The following is a 19856-nucleotide window of genomic DNA, read 5'->3' as shown; positions in this document are numbered from 1 at the left end:
AAGATTGTTCTAGCTCTGCCCTGTGCCATCCTGTGATTTCTTCAGTCACAAACCTTGCTCTAGTCCAGGTTACTCCCTGGCTAGGCTGGCTTAGTTGAAACAGACTTCCCATTAGTAGCAAGTTCAAGCTGGGGTAAGGCAGATACCACTACCCAGTTCTGTTTTGCAAGCCAAATCTATCTTATTTTCTGTTTCCCTTCAGGGCAGTTCTAAACACCTTCTCCATGATGTATAGTTACAAAGAATTGATGGCTACCGACTTCTCCTTGACTATTGAATTTCTGACTTCCTACAGACTAATTCCTAATATGGAGGGCTTGAGTTTCTTCCGTTGGTAATCTAGAATCTTCTTATTAAGACTCTAGGGCTCTAAAGATCTATACTCACTGACTATGAGTACATAAACCTTTACTTCCTCTGAGATGAAGTACAGTGATTATCATGTTGCCTGTTCTGGGTGTAGGGCACGGGTATGCTGTCACGTGGTATGACTTTCTTACACTCACCTACAGATTCATCCGCAGCCAGGATGCCCTTCCCATTGGCAACAATACGCTGGGCAATGTCTGAGAGCTCCTTCTTCTGCTCTGTGGTGAGGGCTGGAAATCGGTGGGCCATGGTGACAGGTCTAGAAAAGAAGATAGGACAACTGTTCACAGAACTGTGGGTCATTCCAATGGATTAGTGATCAGAATGGTTAAGATGTGCAGATATCCTATGTGGGTTCCATTGACACTTCTGGTCCATTTCCAATGAGCCCTGATGGGTCCCCTTTGCCTGAGTAGGTGTAGTCATTCACAATGGATGAGTATAAGATGTCAGATGTTCAGGATGACGGTAAGATAACTTGGGTTACACCACTGAGAAAACTTCCCAAGAGCCTCTGGACTAGAGGTTCTGGCTTTTTCTGAAGTCCCATGGTGGTCCTTGCTACAGCTGATCCTAGCTTCACTGCTAAGCACAGAGAGATATCTCTACACACCAAGTAGCCTTCTCAGGAGTAGTCCAAGTTCCAAACTGCAAAAAACCTAACTTATAACCTAGCTTTATCTTTTAGCCATTCTTCCCAGTCTCTGAAACCTTTAAGGGAAGCTCGTGGGACTCTGTCCCTTGGTATAAGGAATCAATGCTTGCTAAACTAATTCATAAGAAGGCGTAACTGCCAGTCTCACCGTTGCTATCTTCAGATTGGCAAAGGCCAACCAGAGTGGTACAAAAGGTACAAAAATCCCCTTCTCAGTATTGGCACAAATAAGACGACAGTTACCAAAAACGCATGCCCTTAATAAACCAAAAGGGAAAACTGACCCAGTAATAATAACACATTATTGTCTATTGTCAAGCCTGCTGCCAATTGCTTGGCATGCATTGACCACGCAATTTATTCCTCGCAGTAATGCTGGAAAGCACTTCAAGTCTGTTTCTCTCTATGGTGCTTTGAATGAGAATGGCCCCCACGGGCTCATAGATTTGAGTACGCAGGCCTCAGTTGTTGGAACTATTTAGGAAAGATTAGGAGGTGTGGCCTTGTTGGAGATGTCTCACTGGGGACTGGCTTTAGGGCTTCAAAAGCCCTTGTCATTCCCAGTTAGTTCTCTCTGCCTCACGGTTGTGTCTCAAGGTTTAAGCTCTCAAGTACTGGTGGAGAATCATGTTTGCCTGCTAACTGCCATACTCCTTGCTGTGATGGTCATGGACTCTAAACTCTCTGGAACTGTGAGCCCCAGATTCAATGTTTTCTTTTATAAATTGCCTTGGTTATGAAGCTTTGTCATGACAATAGATAAGTTGCTAAAACACCCTCCTATCATTAGATTAGGAAGGAGTAGATGGCAATCTAAATTATTTGTTATAATAATGTACACACTCAGAGGGAAGGTTGGTGCTCCCCTTTATTCAAAGGGGAGCGTAGGTTTGGTGGAAGGAACTGATCAGAGACGATTCCTAAAGTCCTAATGACAGCCTAGTGTAGCTTGGGCTAAGAGCTAGTCCACCATGGCATTGCCAGTTCACAATTATCTGACAGTCACATGGAGATTTGCTGCCAGGTCATTAGAGAGAGCTTTCTCAAGGACCAGCTCTGCCTCCCTAGTTAGAACTGTGGGCAGGTCATCAAAAGTCTCTGGGTTTTATTTTAGTATTAATTAATTGACACTAACGTCCGCTCTGGTTGTCTGACCACAGGTGACTCATGCAACCTTTGACAACTGTGGTTGCTCAAAATGTAAGTTGCTAACTGTATGATAAGTATGAAGACACTTTTGTCTGTTTTGTGGTATGTGTGTGTGTTCGTGTGTGGCGTGCGTGTGTGTGTGTGTGTGTGTGTGTGTGTGTGTGTGTGTGTGTGCTTGGCGTATGTGTATGTGGCGCTATGAAGATATTTATAGATAATAGGAAAACACAAGAAATTTGTGGGGGTTTTTTAACATTTGAAAGAAAAGTATTCATCCAAAGGGCACTGCTGTTTCTGTTGCTATCAGGCTATTGTCTCTGTTCCGAGTCTGCTTACTCAACAAATATTACAGGGGAAAGTCAAGTCCACCTCATCCTGTTTACAGCAAGTTAAACTTCTACAAAGAGACTAAAGGTCTATACTACATCAGCACAAATTTTGCCCCCCCAGTTAATCATAAAACGGTTACTGGTCAATGTTCACAACTGAAAGACAGAATGCCAGCCCGGAGTAGATAAAGACAGATAAAAAATTTTATACCCCTGACTTCTGATTTCTGAAATCCCAAATCGTTTTATTTTTAAAAGTGTAATAGGAAATAATTTACCTTAATTATTAGGTAAAAAAATCCCAGAAAAATAGGCAATGCATACTACTGTCCTATTTTAAAAACAACAAAAGAAATGATAGCAATATACTATTTGTTAGTCTTTCTAAACAGAGTAACTCTACGTTACCTCTGCAGAATGGAAAAGAGTGGGGAGACCTTGTATTTTGTTGCATTCATTCTTTGCAATGTTTGTTTGAGTACGTGAGTGTGTGTGTGTGTGCATGTGTGTGTATGTGTGTATGTTAAACAGCTGCATATATAAAGCATGGGGAAGGTGGTATATATTAACATACATGAGGAGACAGTCAGAATTGAGGCAGAGCTCAATTGGCCTCAGAGATATTTCTATCAAACCTACCACCTTAAAGATGAGGAACCTGAGGCCCAAAAGACCTAAGTTAGGTTCTGTGGCTGTGAGTCACATTTTAAGGGCTTCTGACTTAGAACCCTATTTATAGCCTTTCTGCAAAAGGGTGGATTGAATCTTGAAATGTGGTTCTTTCTTCCTTCCTTGAAGAGGTTCTGCAGTCGGTCATTTGTAAGGTGTGGATATTTAACTCGTGGAGAAATGTAAAAGCAGAGTCCATTGGTTTCTCTATGCTCAGGGCAAACACAGCAGGGAGGCTGTACTTCATGGGAAGTCTGGGATTACCAAGCTGTGTCCACAGCACACACATGGATGGGAGCATGAAGATGTGTGTTGCTTTGTTACCCACCCTGCTGTCACAGAGATACACAGGATAAGATGGCTTAGGGCTACCTTAGTCTGAGTCCCGGTGCTCTTTTCCCCAATCTGAGACCTAAACCACAGGGACTGTTAGGTTCTCAGCAGCCACACCCCGTTTCCTATCCTATCCCCTCAAATTCTAGCCTGGACCTGTGTGCTCCCCACATACCCCTCACCTAAAGTTGCAATACCACAGCAGCAGAGTCAAGCTGACCTCTGGAGTCTGACGTAATTGCTTGAAGAGGGGATTATAAAAAGGTAACATATTCTCACAGTGCGACTATTTCTAAGATAGTAGAGAAAGTATACCAGGGTAAGTCAGCAGGATTTCATTCCAAATGTCTGAAGCTGCTCTCACAGGGTCTAGTTCAAGTAGAAAATGATAGGGAAAACATCGTGTGTTGGAAGGCTGTGGGATTCATGATTGAAGATGATCATTCTGAAGTGTCTAGCCCAGGAGAAAGCAAAGGGCAAAGGCCCCTGGAGTCCATTTGTGGGATGAAAACCTCCATCACTAGTACCAGTAGGTGTGGGAGAAGAACCCAGAAATTGACACCAGGCAGTAGACACAGACACAGAATGTAACAACAAGTAGTTGTTAGGAAAAGAGAAGAGAATCAGAGGAATCTAACCTGATTAGAATCCTACAAATAAAATTGTTTACAGTATTTTTTTCAAGACAAAAGACTTAGAGGTGTGTCACACGGGCAAGCAGTTACTGGCCATTCATCTGGAACATTTTTGTCACCTTCAGGAAAGATATGAATGAGTATTCACGCTCAGAGAGAGAGAGAGAGAAATAGTAAACACAGCAGATCCATCAAGGTTTTAGACACCCCCAGGCAAACACAGTGCTCTGCTTAAAAACCCAGGTATTGAGAGGAAGTCCTTTTACTTACACAGTGAAACAGAAGAGTCCTCTGAGACAGTAGAAGCTTGTGAGGTGGCAGCTGCCCGATTGGATGGATCAGCTCAAAGAGCGCTGGTTTTTATAGCCCTTTCAGCAAAGCCTGTTGGATTGTTTTTAACTTTTGCCCTCCCCCTCCTACCACGCCCCAGTAGGGAGGTGTTTATTCAATAACGCTGATTGGCGCACAAACAGCCAATCTTTGTAACCAGGCTCACACACTCCTCACCTCAAGCTCATAGAGTGTCAGAGCTACAAGAGAGTCTTTAGATTACATAGTTCCCACTCCAGGCCTGACGCTGTACAGGTGAGGAGATTGAAACTCTGTGGATTGTGGAACTTGCCCCAGACCACACAAGGAGGGGTAGACTGAGTGCTAGGCCGGTCGAGAAGGGTGTAGTGGAATGTTGGGGGAGAAAAGATGGCAGAGATCCTAGCATTTCACTGATCTGCTGGCAAGATGCATCCATTGATATAAAATGGTGTGGCTGTTAGAAGAGTAGCCAACAACTACCCAATCTGAGTTGAATCCACAGGAGAGAGTTCATGCTGGAACTGTAAACCCAAGTAAAAGCTTATGACTGCGAAGATCACAGGCTCTAGGGGCAACCTACTATTATTTTCCTATCATCAAATTGCCTTTGAGACATTTATATTTTTGCCCATAGATTAGTGTGGCTCTCAACTTTGATCCGAGGACCTTCTTTCTTGTGGTAGGAAGTAATTAACAAAGAGTGGTTAAAGTGGGGAATATAGACAGCTGTGGACAGGTCGCCCATATCAACCCTTCTACTTTTGTCTTCAAAGTCAGTAAAGTTTGAATTGAAGCCAGGCATGGTGGTGCACGCCTTTAATTCCAGCACTCTGGAGGCAGAGGCAGGCAGATCCCTGTGAGTTCAAGGCCAACCTGGTCTTTAGAGCAAGTTCCAGGACAGGTTAAAAAAACAAAACAAAACAAAAACCCTGTGTTGAAAAACCAAAAAATAAAATAAAATAAAAATTTGCATCGAGCTTAATGTTGTTGACCTGAGCCATCAGAACATCCCGAATATGGAACTTTGTGGGTTCATTTTATAACTTTCCCTACTGAGTATTAGATCCAAATCTAACATTATAAAAACAAATAAAAATGAACATCCTTCCTGGGGCAAATGGTGGAGGAGGCATAAATCTAAACGTGGTGGAATTGTCATGATTTAGGAAAACAAACGTTCTTTGAAACATGTTGCTTTGATGTTACATGTTCTGGTTCCCACGTCTCTACCAGGCACTCATCTAAGTACTAGGTTCTTAGCACCTGTGCGGGTCAACATACATGATGGCTGTTAGAGTAGAATGGAGGGAGCTGGAGGTGTAGCTCAGTGGTAGAGCACATGCCCAACATGCACAAGCAAGCAAAAAGAGAAACTCAAGGAAGAACTGACAAAAGTATTATGAGTGTTATTATAAATATAACTAATATCACCTATCATTTATTTCTCAAGACTTTCTCATATACTATGATCTTTTCTTACATGATCTGTAATTGCTGCACCTTCTGACGAAAGGTTTATTATCCCTATTTTATGCACAAAGAAACTCTTGTTCCAAAAGTAAGGAATTGGTCCAGACTCACAAGGCAGACACAGAGAGAATCAGTTGCTCCAAGCCATGGTCTGAAGCAGACCCAACCCCATTTTGGTGGCCCAGAGACAGTATGGATTAGCTCATTCTTGTTCCCTTCTAGGCGGTTTACGACCTTGGACATTAAACCTGCATTAATCAGAGAGAAATGACTTGCGTCGGCAGACCTAGGTAGGCATTCCTGCTCAAGCTGGGCACGGTTTCACGTGAACAGCTGCCTGGCCGGGCATGTCAGAGGAGCAGGAGTACCCTGGCCCCTGAGCAGTACCGCTGGATGCTGCCCCTGTGTCATGAGCATGCCCACCTCTGGGGCTTGCAGTGCAGTGCGGCTGAAACTTAGAGTTCACGAGAGCAAAGCTAACACTCTCCGAACCTTAGGAAAAATCCAGCTGCTGACTCAAGAGATTCGCTGCGGGTTTATTTTATTGCTGATTGGTTGGTTGGTTTTTGTTTATCTTTTGTGTTGTCATTGAGGGCTTTTTTTCCCCCCCTTTGGCTCCTTTTTAGCTGGGAGAACTGCTATTGCCTATAAAAAATCTCCTAAGTGTAAACTGTTCAAAGTTAAGCTAGGATGTGTAGGAAGACAAATGGACGTGGGGGCTGCAGAACACTGGGGGACTGTCCCGATCTTACGAATGCATATTTTCACCACATGTTCAATGAGATGGCAAGGCCTCCAGCAGAAATTAGTTATAAGGACCGAGGGTGCAATTTGGTGGGAAAGGGCTTGCCTGGCCGTTGTAAGGCCCCGAGATTCAGTCTCCATTACCGCAAAAAACAAACCCATGAACCAAACAACAAAACACCAGGAACGGATTGTCAAGCATGAACTAAATGACATGAGCAGAGGTCCAGCAGAGAGCTGGATTCACCAACGTTCTGACGTATGTGCCGAACTCTGAATGAGAGGTGTCCAATTACAGGTTATTTCAAGAGGCAATATGGTATTACTCATGCTCCTTCCTGGCAATGCCTTCAACAATGCTCCCTTTATTATCCACCCACTGCCCCTCACTGAATACTCGTGGTTTGAATATGCTAAACAAGTCAGATGTGTTCATATACATCATGAGGTATGAGTCACACAGAAACTAGCAGCTGTAAGCATGGACCACTGCGGTCTTAGGGATGCTGAGGGGAAAGGACTCAAGAAAGAGGAAAGTCACCCACATGGGCCAACTGGAAGAATCAGGAATGGACTTTTAAAAATGTCATTTCGAACATTGACAGAGGTATTTTCTTACTGTTTCACTGTCTGCTTTTGAGGCTAGGATGGCTCAAGACTGTCATTGTTTTAGCCGAGGAGTTGGGAATAGCATTACCAGCACAGTTTACACCATATTTCCTAAGATTCTGTATCTGGCCTTTTGTTAGCTGTGTGGACATTTTGGAGACAGGATATTGTGTGAGCACAGGAAGAGCAACATCAATCTAATCTTAAGGAGCTCATAGCCTCAGAGGTAGGAAAGGTTTGAGGTCACAAATCAAATCAAACTGAGTACAAAAATGTACTAACACATTGTGATGGTGATGTCGTGGAGGTGGTGGGGGTGGGGTGGGGTGGTGGTGATGGTGGTGATAGTAATGATGGCAGTTGGGATGATCGCGGTGCAGAAAGGGTTGTCACGGCAGTGCCCATGAATGACTCCGTGAAGTAACATGAAGAAAGAGATCTAAGAAAGGTATGAATGCTGAGGTTTTATGCATGGCCAATTAGTACTTGATGCCAACAGTTTCAGCCTGCCTGTTAGACCCACAAGGCATGGGACAGGGATGCTTCACCACTGTCTCCAGCATCTAGCGCCGTGTCTGGAATACACGAGGTACCTAATGCATATTTGTTGAATAAAAGTGTTAATATGAGCATGAATCACTCAGACAAATCTGAAAATGTCTAGAGCAACCAGCTTAACAAGGATCTTCAAAGATCCTTGTGATCTTTGAAATACCGGACAAGTAGAAGATGGCCATCGCCGCTCTAGGTTTTGAAAGATTCTCCTTATTTGGAGAATCACAGGAAGCTGGGCTGCAACTCTCCTGTCGGGTCATATAAGAATCCATGGTCCCCTTACTTCTAAAGCAATATGCTGATAAACTACATATGACATAAAGTTTGCCATCTTAATCATTTTAAGTGCCCAGTTCAGTATCATTAAGTATCATTGTTAGGCAACAAATTTCATAACTTGCACAAAACTGAAACTCTGTCTCTTAAATGACTCTTCGTTTCGCCCTCTCCCCAGAATCTGGCAACCACTGTTCTGTTTTCTACGTTACACGTTAGACTTTTGCAGCTATTTCATATAATGGGATCCTATAGTTGTGTCATAGCTGTTCGTGTTTCACTTAGCACAACATACTGACGTTTCATTCCTACCGTAGCTCCCACTCCATCCTGCCTCACGAGATACTTTGCTTCTGGCAGGCATTGCCTCTCCTCTCTAGGCTGTGTAATATTCTGCTGCGTTAGTATGTCATAATTTATTCCTCCATTTACCAGTAAATGAATCCTTGGAGTTTTTTTTTTGACCTTTGGATATTATAGATAATGTTGCCATCAACCCAAGTGTATAGAGTGTGTGGAGAGATGACTCAGCAGGCAAGAGCATTTTATTTATTTATTTTTTGTTATTCCAGAAAATTTGGGTTTGGAGCTCAGTATATAAGCAGGGCGGCTCACTACCATCTGTAATTCCAGCTCTAGTGAACTTGATACCCACTTCTGATATCCAAGAGCACCAACAAAAATGGTAGACAGACACACAAGACCCATAAAATTAGAGAAGCAATCTTTAAATGTCTTGTGTGGCTAATATGTGGAAAAACCCCAGGCTTGATCTCCTGGACCGAGGATAGGACCTGCTTTCTGAAATGATCCAGACTTTGAAGGATACGTTTGCATATTTTCTCTGCTATGTGGAGCCTAGGGAGAGGCAAATACATAAACTACATAAAAATAGAAGGCAGACTATGAATGACGAGGAAGGGACTTGGAGGAGGGGTAAAAAGAGGATGGTATGGGGATGAATATGATCAAAGTATATAACAAACACCCAGGAGGAAAATGTCACAGAAAAAAACTGTTATTTTTTTTGCAACTAATAATTGCTGAAAAAATTAAACATATTAATTTCAATTCCTTTCTGTTCTCTTCTTAATCTTTCAGCTTTATTGACTTAAGATCATAGATTATTCAGTTTACCATATCAAAACAGGTTTATTTTATTTTATATGTATGAGTACTTGCCGGCATGTATGTATCTGAACTGTGTGCTACCTGTTTCCCAGAACACATCAGAGACCCTGGAACTGGAGGTAATAGTTTACTTATTTTTATTTTGTGTGTGTGTGTGTGTTTTGCCTGCATGTATGTATGTGCACCAAATGTGTAGTGCTCATGGAGACCAGAAGAAAGTGTCAGATCTCTTGGAATTGGAGTTACAGAAAACTATGAGCCACCTTAGGGTTCTGGAAACAATCTGGTTCCTCTATAAGGGCAGCTAATGGTCTTAATCACTAAGCCATCTCTCTGTTTCCTCAGTTGGTTGTTTTTAAAAGCTCAGAATGGGAAGGTCTAAGAGCTTTGCAGTACCATAAGGAGGCTCAGGGACCAGCATTAGAGTAAAAGGGTTTTACCTTCCATGTCTTCGAGGCAATGTTTTGACATTCTCCATTACTAAGCAATCAGAACTGTTCGTTCTGTGAAGACCAAAGTGCCTGTGTGGGCTGAACCATCTGGGACCAGTGAGTTGAAGAGTGTCTGGTCTAGGAATCAACCCCCCACTTCCCTAGACGCTGAAGACTAAAACTGAGCCCTGAAGGGACAAAGAAATTTCCCTAAAAGTGGCCACATCTGCATGGTTCAGCTGGAAGGATCTTGGCTGGAATTGAAATATATCTCCTCTAGTCTTCGTTAGATGGATTTTCTTATTGGAACCTGTGCTGGTGAGTTTTTAAGACTCTGAAATAAGCAGTAATTGTTCGTTGACAATTTGAGGTTTTTCTTATCTGAGGAAACGTGTCCCATCAGTTAAGTTGTGACAGAGATAGACCAGCTAGGAAAGAACTTCAGAGTTACTAAGGAACCAAATCGACTTACCAGGGAGAGTTAGAGACTGGTTCTCAGAGCCCACCAAGCTCTGTCGCCATGCCCCTCATGCTGAGCTATTTACCACCACGTCTGTGTTTTCTCTTTGCCTTTTGCTCAACCATCTCAAAGTCCAACGCTTCCCTCACTATCTAATCTGGCAGTTGGCTATTGATGTCATTTATGAATTCCAACCTAACACTCCTTTCTCTGACTTTATCTCTTAGTAAAACTTTTGGCCTTCAGATGGAAGGACACTGCGTGCCAGAAGCAAGGCATCCAGATGAAGAAGCATGAAGCTGGGGTGCGGGGGGCCAGCTCTGCCACTGACTAGCCACAAGACTGAGCAGGGTCACTGTATCCCAGCTGCTATCTCCCTAGTGTGTGAAATGGACCTGGAAATCACACCCTATCCATTTTACTGGGCTGTTGCCTTGCTCAAATGATGTCGTTTAAATGCGAACTCTAAAAATGATCAAGTCCTTAATCTCCCTCACCAGAGCAGGCATTGTGGTGTCCACAGGCACTCATGCGCGCGCGCGCACACACACACACACACACACACACACACACACACGCTTAAGAATCAGAAAACATCCCTTCCTCCTTAACTCTGTTTCTGGTAGCTAGATGACATTATTCACAGGAGAGTATGAGCCCTTATTGGGCACACACTCCTTACAAGAACGTCTCTCAACACGGCACAGAAAGCAGCATTCAGTTCCACCCATCAGTTCTGGGGTAGGAATCTTATCCAGTAGTAAGCAAAGCCTGAAATGCAAGTCCAAGAAGCTAAAGCTCCTTGAAGAAAATGTTCCCTTGGTCTGTAGTATTCGATAGTATGTTACTCCAAATTGCGTGTTTTTGAAATACACAGTTGTCCTAGAACATAAGAAATGGTTTGGGACAATAACACAATGGTTCTCAGACTTCCTAATGCTGTAACCCTTTAATACAACTCCCCATGCTGTTCTGACCTCCCTCCCAACTATAAAATTATTTCAGTTGATATTTCATAGCTGTAATTTTCTACTGTTATGAATCATAAATGTAAATATCTGATATGCAGGATGTCTGATATGTGACCCCCAAAGGGATCATGAGCCACAAGTTGAGAACCACTGCATGACATAAGCCACTTAGGCCATCTTAGACTAGAAAATACCACTGACATGGATTCTGCATCGACTTCTACTGAGAATCTTCAAAGAGCTGGCATGGGTGGGAGAAGCAGGGTGGTTCTCTCTCTCTCTCTCTCTCTCTCTCTCTCTCTCTCTCTCTCTCTCTCTCTCTCTCTCTCTCTCTCTCTCTCTCCTCCCCCTCTCACTTTATGATTACCTCGCCCTGTCTCAGTGCTCTTAGGAATAATGAATGTTACTCTGACCTGACCCAGGATACACTTGCTGAAGACCAAAGTCTCAGACTGTTCAGGGGCAGGTAACCCACAGTCACTTGCTCACCACAAGGTCACCTTCACACCCACAGAGTGAAGAACACGGCCACCCATCTCTGATAACTTTTCCAGTTATCTACCAAATCATTTCTCTGTCGTTTTAAGAATCAGCCACAAATTCTCTTGCCAAGCCAATGTAAATATATCTAATACTAAATGGACTGACAGGTGGCATTGATATATTTATTCATATCTATAAAACAATAAAAAAGAAAAAGAGGCCATGAATTTGAGAGGGAGCAGAGGAACATAGGAGTGGTTGGAGGGAGGAGAAGGAAGGAGAAAATCATTAAAAAGAATCAAAACCACAAATTTCCCCATTTTAAGAAGAATTTGAATAGTAACATCAGGTGGAGCTTTTTTTGAATTCCAGGTCACAGTAGCCAGCGGCATCGGAACGGCAGGTGTGGCCCCCGCACTCAGCACAGCTCCTTTGCCTTCTCCACAGTCTCCAAAATCCCCTCTCCAAGAAAGAGTTACTTCTAAAAGCTTTCTCTGGGGCCCAGCATCATTATGTCTGGTGCCCTTTCTTCAGAATCCCTCCATCTGACTATAACCTTTCCACGATCTTTTCCATGGGCCTTGTACAAAAATTAAGCTGGGTCTGAATCCAGTTCGAAGTTGCATAGCCACACCCCCAAAGATGTACCTTCAAGGATAGTGAGGAACTGTAACTAAAGGTAGCCCCCTCTTCTCCACACACGAACATGAACCAACCGAAGGCGGCAGAAGAGGCAGAAGCAGGTTTGAGGTGAATGAAGAAATGACCATATTAACTGTCGACAGTGTAAAGGGAATGGGGGAGGAGAGGTAACCATGAATTAAGGCCTTTCGAGTGTGCTTGAGTCATAAGATGACTGAGGAACAGAAGGGCCACCCCAGAGCCCTGCCACCCTGCCAGGCAGGCAGACTGACTTCCGCAGCAGCCCTGTACCACGTCACCAGGAGAGCGCAGCCAGACTGCGTGGACACAGATTATTGCAGGCCCGCTCAGTGTCCCTGCTGCCCTGCCTGATGGGGTGTGATACGAAGTTGGAACAAGTTGTCTCTGGCAGGGAGCCAGGAAGCTTTTGCTTCCCACCCGGCACCCAGCTGGAGAAGCACGTGGAATGACCGTGACCTGGAGGCCATGCCCTTGCTCCGTGAGTGTGGGACTGGAGGCCTTGCCCTTGCTCCAGGAGCACCTGGTGTGGGAGAGAGGGGAGAAGTCAGCCTTTTTTAATCAATCTGTTTTCCACCCCAGTCTTGGGGCGGAACCCGTCTGCCCACTTTGCTACTGCTAGGTGGCTCGTTTTGGAGTCGCTCGCCAGGAGAGAATCTAGTTTGCTGGATCCCATGGAGGAATGTTAAAGCTGTCGTTTTAGAAAGTGTGAAAACTAAAAAACTCAGACACTTAGACGACAAGATCATTATGTTCTGGAGTATCCCAGTCAGAGGAAGCAAGCAGCTATCTCACGAGCTATTGCTAATTCCGTGTAAAGGCAAACATGCCAGTTATTTCCCCAGTGCCCTCAGCCTCTCCTCCAAACCGCAAAAGCCCTGTCTCTGAGACACCAAGGTGAACATCCACCCCACCCTCCCTGCCCTCAGGGAAGCTAGGACTGCTGCCTGTGGGGCTTCAGCAAAAGTCCCTCATACAGGGGTCTACTAGGGAGGGAAAACCAGGTCAGAGGTGCAGGCGGAGCTCGGAGCTCAAAACTCAGCAGGGTACTCCTGTCCAGTTTAGATCCAGAGAGAACTGGTTCAGACTTCTATTCCGTGAACCTCCAGAAAGAGCAGTGCATTCCCTCGGGAAGTTGCCAGTGTGCATGCACGTGAGTGTCTCTCTGTGTGTGATGCACACACACACTTTGCACCTTCAAACAAACTTTGCCCTTTCAAACAAGTCAAGTTACTGAGCTGCAGGCCAGGGCCACCTGCTCTGCCAGCAACACGCCATTCTCAGAAGCCTAGGGATTTCCTGTGGCCAGAAGGGTGGCCTCCTTCATAGGCCCAGAGGTATTACAGAGAAATATTCGTTTCTCACTTTAGTCTGCACGGCAGTTGCAGGAGGAGAGCCCCAAGAGAGCCGAGGAGAGCTTTGACAGTGAGCTCAGTAAAAGGTGATCGATTTCTGAGATAGTGGGGAAGAATAAGAACATGGGTGCTGTGAGCAGCGTTGAAAGCGTAAAGCGTGAATGTGCATGCATGCGTGCGAGTGTGTGTGTGATGGGAGGAAGAGGGGGGTACATGTTGAGATAAGATGAAGAACAGTCTTTCTCTCACTCTGTCCCCCTCTTTCCCCTGTGACTATGGGCATGGAGCGGGGTTAGAACACTGGAGAGAAGATCAACAAGGGACCAGCGTCTTTGCACTCTGATGGTATAAATTCATTCTCTTGAGCTAACCATGGCCCACGTCATAGAGTAATGGTAACTGAAGCTGAGAGACTGCATTGGGGGAGGGGAGCTTGTAAAAAATAAGTGGGGCTCATTCAAAACAGAATAAAAGGGTGACATTAAGGACGATAAAACACGGCTAGGGAGATGACTCCGTTGTATTACAAGTGCCGACCACCCTACATGAGAACCTGAGCTCAGTCCCTAGAACTCATCTAAAAGGTTGGGTGTATTATTGTCTCTTAGATGCCCGCTTGTTTTCTAATGATAGAGAGAAAGAAAGGGTATGGGTTTGGGTAGGAGGAAAGGATTTGGGAGGAGTTGAGGGAAATGAATTTGCAATAAGAATATATTATATGAAGAAATCCATTTTCAATTAAAAATGGAAAAAAGGCAAATTTGGAATGAAAACAAACAAACTAACAACAAGCTGGGTGTGGTTGGCATGGCTCATAACCAATTGCAGCACTGAGAAGCAAAGACAAATAGATCCCTGAGGCTGGCCGGCCAGCCCAGCCTACTTGACGATCTCTAGGCCAATCACAAATGAAACAGGATGGTGTCTAAATAATGACACCCTAACCTTCCATGTGCTTCCATACCCACAGAAATACTCACCCATGCACATACCATATACTAAAATATAAAGTTTAATCTTTCTATAAAGCACCGTTGATTTCTCTAAGTGTTTTAAATTGTTATATACTGTTATTCTAAGCAGAGGAAGCTTAAATTTTAAATTATTAGCATGAATCTCGCCACTCACTCTGAGTTTGTACCATGAATGTAAGGACATTTAACTCCTGCACAGAGTCATAAAAGTTATGCAATTGACTTCATAGTTCATAAATGTGATTTTTCCTTCTCCTAAGAAGAGTTAGAAACACTTTAGAACATGAACTTGGTCTTGCCACGTCACCTCTCGACAGCACACAGTCTGTTTACACTCTCTGATTCACTGCAGGGTAAGGAAGAATTAGGAGGAAAAGAAATTATGGGACGCTTCATCCTCCTCCCTCTTTCCCCACTATCGTTGTCAAGTTGATTGGCTGGCCAACTCCGGAAAGCGGCACAAAGAGACAGGATGTGGTAGGGCTCCTTGGTGTTCATCTTCCTTGGTGCCATTTCTTTCTTCCTGGAAAGCAGAAGTAAGTTCTTTTTTTTTTTTAATTTATTTATTTATTAAGGATTTCTGCCTCCTCCTCGCAACCGCCTCCCATTTCCCTCCCCCTCCCCCGATCAAGTCACCCTTCCTCATCTGCTCGAAGAGCAATCAGGGTTCCCTGACCTGTGGGAAGCCCAAGGACCGCCCACCTCTATCCAGGTCTCCTAAGGTGAGCATCCAAGCTGCCTAGGCTCCCCCAAAGCCAGTACGTGCAGTAGGATCAAAAACCCACTGCGATTGTTGAAGTAAGTTCTAGAGCGGAATGTAGTGGGCTGAATAAGAATCTTCCTCATAGGCTCCTGCATTTGAACAGTTGGTGGCTACTTAGGGAAGTTCAAGAAGTGTAACCCTGCTAGAGGAAGTGAAGGTATAAAAGACCGATTGTTAGATGTTGATTTATTTATTGGTCTACTTAAAGTACTGCTTGAGGTGTCTGTTTGCCAAACATGACTTCACTTGCTACTGAAACAGAGCGACCTGAAGAAACAGATGAGACAACGGATTGTTGCCGCCAACATTCTGCTGCTGCTAACATTTTTGTAAAATCTTGCTTGCTTGCCCACCTCCACTCATTGTTTTACTGTATAAAATGAAGATACAAACTGGACTCAGGACTGCTGGGATCTAGGTGGGCTTTGGTCCACGGGCGACTTCTCTCTTCCACACTACTGATTTTTATCCCCCAAAGATTCCCACAACATTTCTAGAGGCTTTGGTGAGATCTCCTTTACCACGATACCCCCCCCCCATCCCGCCCCAGTTTGTCAAGAGAGACAGGTGCTTTGGGCCTCTCAGCACACAAAAAGTCTCTGGAACCAGATATTTTTTCCATTGTATAATTTTGGCTTTTTTGTCAAAAATCAGGGGTCCATAGGTGTGTAGATTTACATCTGGGTGTTTGGTTCAATTCCATTGACCCACCTGTCTGTTTTCAGTCAATACCATGAGGTTTTTATTACTATAGCTCTGCAGTCAAGCTGAAATCAGGCATGGTGATACCTCTGGATGACCTTTTATTGTCCAAGATTGTTTTAATTGGTGGATTCTCTTCTTGGTGTATTCTTGAATTCAGTTTGCCAGAATTGTACTGAGTATTTCTGCATCAATGTTTATGAAGGAAGTTGATCTGTAATTCTCTTCTTTGTTGAGCCTTTGTGTGGTCTGGGTAGCTGGGTAACTATGGCCTCATAAAAAAATTTTCACATTGTTCTTTCTGTTTCTATTTCATGGAATAATTTGAGGAGTACTGGTATTAACTTTTCTTTGAAAGTGTGGTAGAATTCGGAGGTGAAACCATCTGGCTCTGGGCTGGTTTTGGCTGGGAGACTTTCAATGACTGCTTCTATTTCCTTAGGGGTTATAGGTCTATTTACATTGCTTATCTGATCTTGATATAATTTTGGTATATGGTATCTATCAAAAAATTTGTTCATTATTTTTGAATTTTCCAATTTTTCTCCTTTGATCTTTCAAGACAGGGTTTGATGGAGGAAGGTCATTGGTTAAATAAAAAGAAACTGCTTGGTCCTCATTGGCTAGAAGATAGGTGGGAGGAGTAAACAGAACAGAACGCTGGGAGGAAGAAGAAGTGAGCTCAGACTCCACAGCTTTCCTCTCTGGAGCAGACGCCTCAGAGAGACGCCATGCCCCAGCTCCGACCCAGGATGGACTTAGGCTAGAATCTTCCCGGTAATACCGGTGCTCACAGATTATTAGAGATGGGTTGATCAGGATATCAGAATTAGCCAGTAAGGGCTAGAGCTAAAGGGCCAAGCAGTGATTAAAAGAATACAGTGTCCGTGTAATTATTTCGGGGCAAAAGCTAGCCGAGCAGGCGGCTGGGGTGTTGGGGATGCAGCCCTGCTGCTCCTTATTACTACAAGGGTTCGTCTGTGTAACAGCCCTGGCTTCCCAGGAACTTGCTTTGTAGACCATGCTGACCTTAGGCTCACAGAGATTTACCTGCCTCTGCCTCCCGATTGCTAAGATTAAAGATGTGTACTACCTCCACCTAGCTAGATTTTCCATTTTTTAAGTATGAACTAATGATTGTTTGGACGTCCTCAGTGTCTGTTTTTATGCTATTTTTTTCATTTCTGATTTTGTTAATTTGGATATTCTGTCTCTGCTTTTTAGTTAATTTGGATATGGATTTGTCTGTATTGTTGGGGTTTTTTTTGAAGAACCAACTCTTAGTTTTATTGATTCATTTCATTATTATCTATTTTTGTTTTGTTGATTTCAGCTCTGTTTGATTATTTCTTGCTGTCTACTCCTTTCTCAACACAAATTCAAATATAAAGTGTTTAGATTTTCAAGATGCCAACAGTAGAGCATTCGTCCAAACACTGAACCTTTCTGCATAGGGTGATCGCACCTGTTGTAGGATATTTGTACCTGGTGTGAAGACATTGCTGTCACAGGTGTAATAAAAAGCAAGCCAGGAGGTATAGGCAGGACTTTTGGGCAGAGAGAGAACACTGGGCAGAAGAAAGGTGGAGTTGCCAGCCATACGGAGAAGAATCTGGATAGACTGTGTGTAGACGAGGTAATGAACCACATGTGAGAATATATGAAAAATATGGTGGGATACCATGCTCAGCCTTGAGGAGGTGAGGGGCTTGGTCCTGCCTCAACAGATTTGTTGACTCCCCATGGAAGGTGCTACCCGCTCTAGGTAGTGGATAGGCTGGGAAGGGAGAAGGGGAGAGAGAAGGAATTGTGGTTGGTAATGTAAGATGAATTTAAAAATTAAAAGAATAAATAAAATAAATATATGGGTTATTTTAAGTTATAAGAACTAGTTAAGAGCAAGCCTAAGCTAAGGCTGAACTGTCATATTTAATAAATCTCTTATTATGTGTGAGCTGGTGATCCTGACTAGAAAGTACTGCTTACTACATATACCAGCTTAAACAAACAAACAAATAACAGCAAAAAAAAAAACCCATGGGTAAGCAACTGCTTCCTGACTGAATCTGAGGTTCGGATTCAAGTTCAGGGAGAGAATTTGTGCTGGGCACAGTATACCTGGTCAAACTCCTGTGATTGGGGAGTTCAACCCTATGGGGGAACCGTCTAGTGATGTTTTGCTAAGTGGACCCATAGTTAAACCTCCTTCTGAAGATATGTGTTTGTACTCAGACTGGTACAGCTCTAAGCCTTAGAGGATGCTCTTTGGGGAGTGGGTGACCATCAGTGTAACTGCTCAAAATGCTGAGAACGCAGGACTCCTGAGTGTTCAGCCCTAAGTGAAACAGCTACATCCTCCACTCATGACCATTGCAGAACAGGGGATAGAAAGACTGTCACGAGCCGGGGTGTGTGGATGAATGCTATGAATTGCCGTTTTCTGGGCATCACACGGGCATTGCAGGAATGAGGACCTAATGGTCATCCACACATAAAAAAAAGAAGAGCTAATTTTATTTTTATTTTGTATGCATGGATTTTTGCCTGCATGTATGTTTCTATAACACTTATGTGCCTGATGCTCACAGAGCCCAGAAGAGGGCACTATAAATACCCTGCATGTCAATTACAGACAGTTGTGACCTATCATGTGGGTAGAGGTCCTCTGAGGCCTCTTTCCAGCTCCTATTTATTTTATTTTTAATTAAGATATAATTATAACATTTCCTTCTCTTCAACTCATCCTACACCCCTCCCTCCTAAATTCCTGGATTCTATCTTTAGTTATTATTGTCACGTACTTATGTACTTTTTGTACTTATTGTACTTTTGTAACAATATGCATGTATTTGGCCCCATAACATGATGTGGTTAGAGTCCTGAGGCTCCAACCACTTCCCCCAAGCCCTCAACTTACAGCCAAATCTTCAAACTACAAGCCTGGAGGGGTCAGGTAGTAAAATTAAATGACCAAACAATTTGTGTGATATGTTGTTGTCTTGGATGTGGGTAAACAGAAGTTCTCCGAAACTTTAACCATGATGCCTGTTTCTGCGGGGTGCTGTTGGAGACTTTAAAAGCTTTTCTTGACCATTTCTATACTGCAATGGTTCTCACTTTGGAGGGTGAGTTTAAAATCTACTGAAAATATGAAGCACTGCGGTGGGAGAAATGGCCCAGTGGCTAAGAACACATACATACTTCTCTTGCGAAGGACCCAAGTTCAGTTCCCACTGCCAGTAATTCTACATCTAAATGGGTAACTGATTTCATTGATCTCCACAGACATCTTACATGCACAAGGACACACCACACACACACACACACACACACACACACACTTTAAATCATTAATCAGAGCTGTTTTGGGTGAGGTTCAGATACTAAAACTTCTTAAAATTCCCCAGATGCTTATAAGATGCCATCTAATTTGAAAATCGGTGTTGCTTTGCTTGATTTTACATGCACTTTTTTTTCATGAAGGATAAGGGAGGGAAAATAATTTTGATTTTGTTAATTCATGGTGCGATGTGCACCAGGAGTTTACACAGGTTGGTGCAAACAAACTGAAGGTGGCGCTAAGAAAACATCCAAAGGGAAAGACGGAGGTGGCCTAACTGATCGTGAAAGTCTAGATCAGGGAAACCTGGGTTTACTTCTACTGTCTCTTAGCTCCAGGATGCGTGCCTTTGAGCAACTAGCTAAACTCATCTCTTTAAACATCAGTTCTTCCTCTAGGAAATGCAGGCACAGACATCTGACCCTATAGAATTGTTAGGACTAGCGTATTAAGACGTTATAAGTTGTCCATAATATAGATG

The 19856-nt window shown here is 43.5% G+C and overlaps 1 protein-coding gene and 1 long non-coding RNA gene across 3 annotated transcripts in view; one reads left to right on the top strand and one right to left on the bottom strand.

Moving 5' to 3' along the window:
• Aldob (aldolase, fructose-bisphosphate B) overlaps window positions 1-19856 on the bottom strand; it is a 150153-nt gene that overhangs the window by 7279 nt on the left and 123018 nt on the right. The window contains exons 1-2 of one of the 2 annotated variants that reach the window (XM_075967228.1): window positions 4410-4534; window positions 507-628 (exon numbers count right to left, since the gene is read on the bottom strand). In XM_075967228.1, the coding sequence (XP_075823343.1) occupies window positions 507-618 (112 nt within the window). In that variant the 5' untranslated portion in view covers window positions 619-628; window positions 4410-4534. Of the gene's footprint in view, window positions 1-506; window positions 629-4409; window positions 4535-19856 lie in introns of those variants that run through there. The other variant, XM_075967229.1, reaches the window with a different exon arrangement.
• LOC142847349 (uncharacterized) lies at window positions 7170-11007 on the top strand. Its single transcript, XR_012910150.1, has 3 exons — window positions 7170-7272; window positions 9207-9355; window positions 10355-11007. It is a non-coding gene; the product is annotated as an uncharacterized LOC142847349 (long non-coding RNA).

The sequence above is a fragment of the Microtus pennsylvanicus genome, chromosome 3, assembly GCF_037038515.1.
Source record: "Microtus pennsylvanicus isolate mMicPen1 chromosome 3, mMicPen1.hap1, whole genome shotgun sequence".
In the NCBI taxonomy this organism is placed as follows: domain Eukaryota; kingdom Metazoa; phylum Chordata; class Mammalia; order Rodentia; family Cricetidae; genus Microtus; species Microtus pennsylvanicus.
The sequence above is the reverse complement of the archived record's forward strand: the minus strand, read 5'-3'. Positions and strand labels throughout refer to the sequence as shown.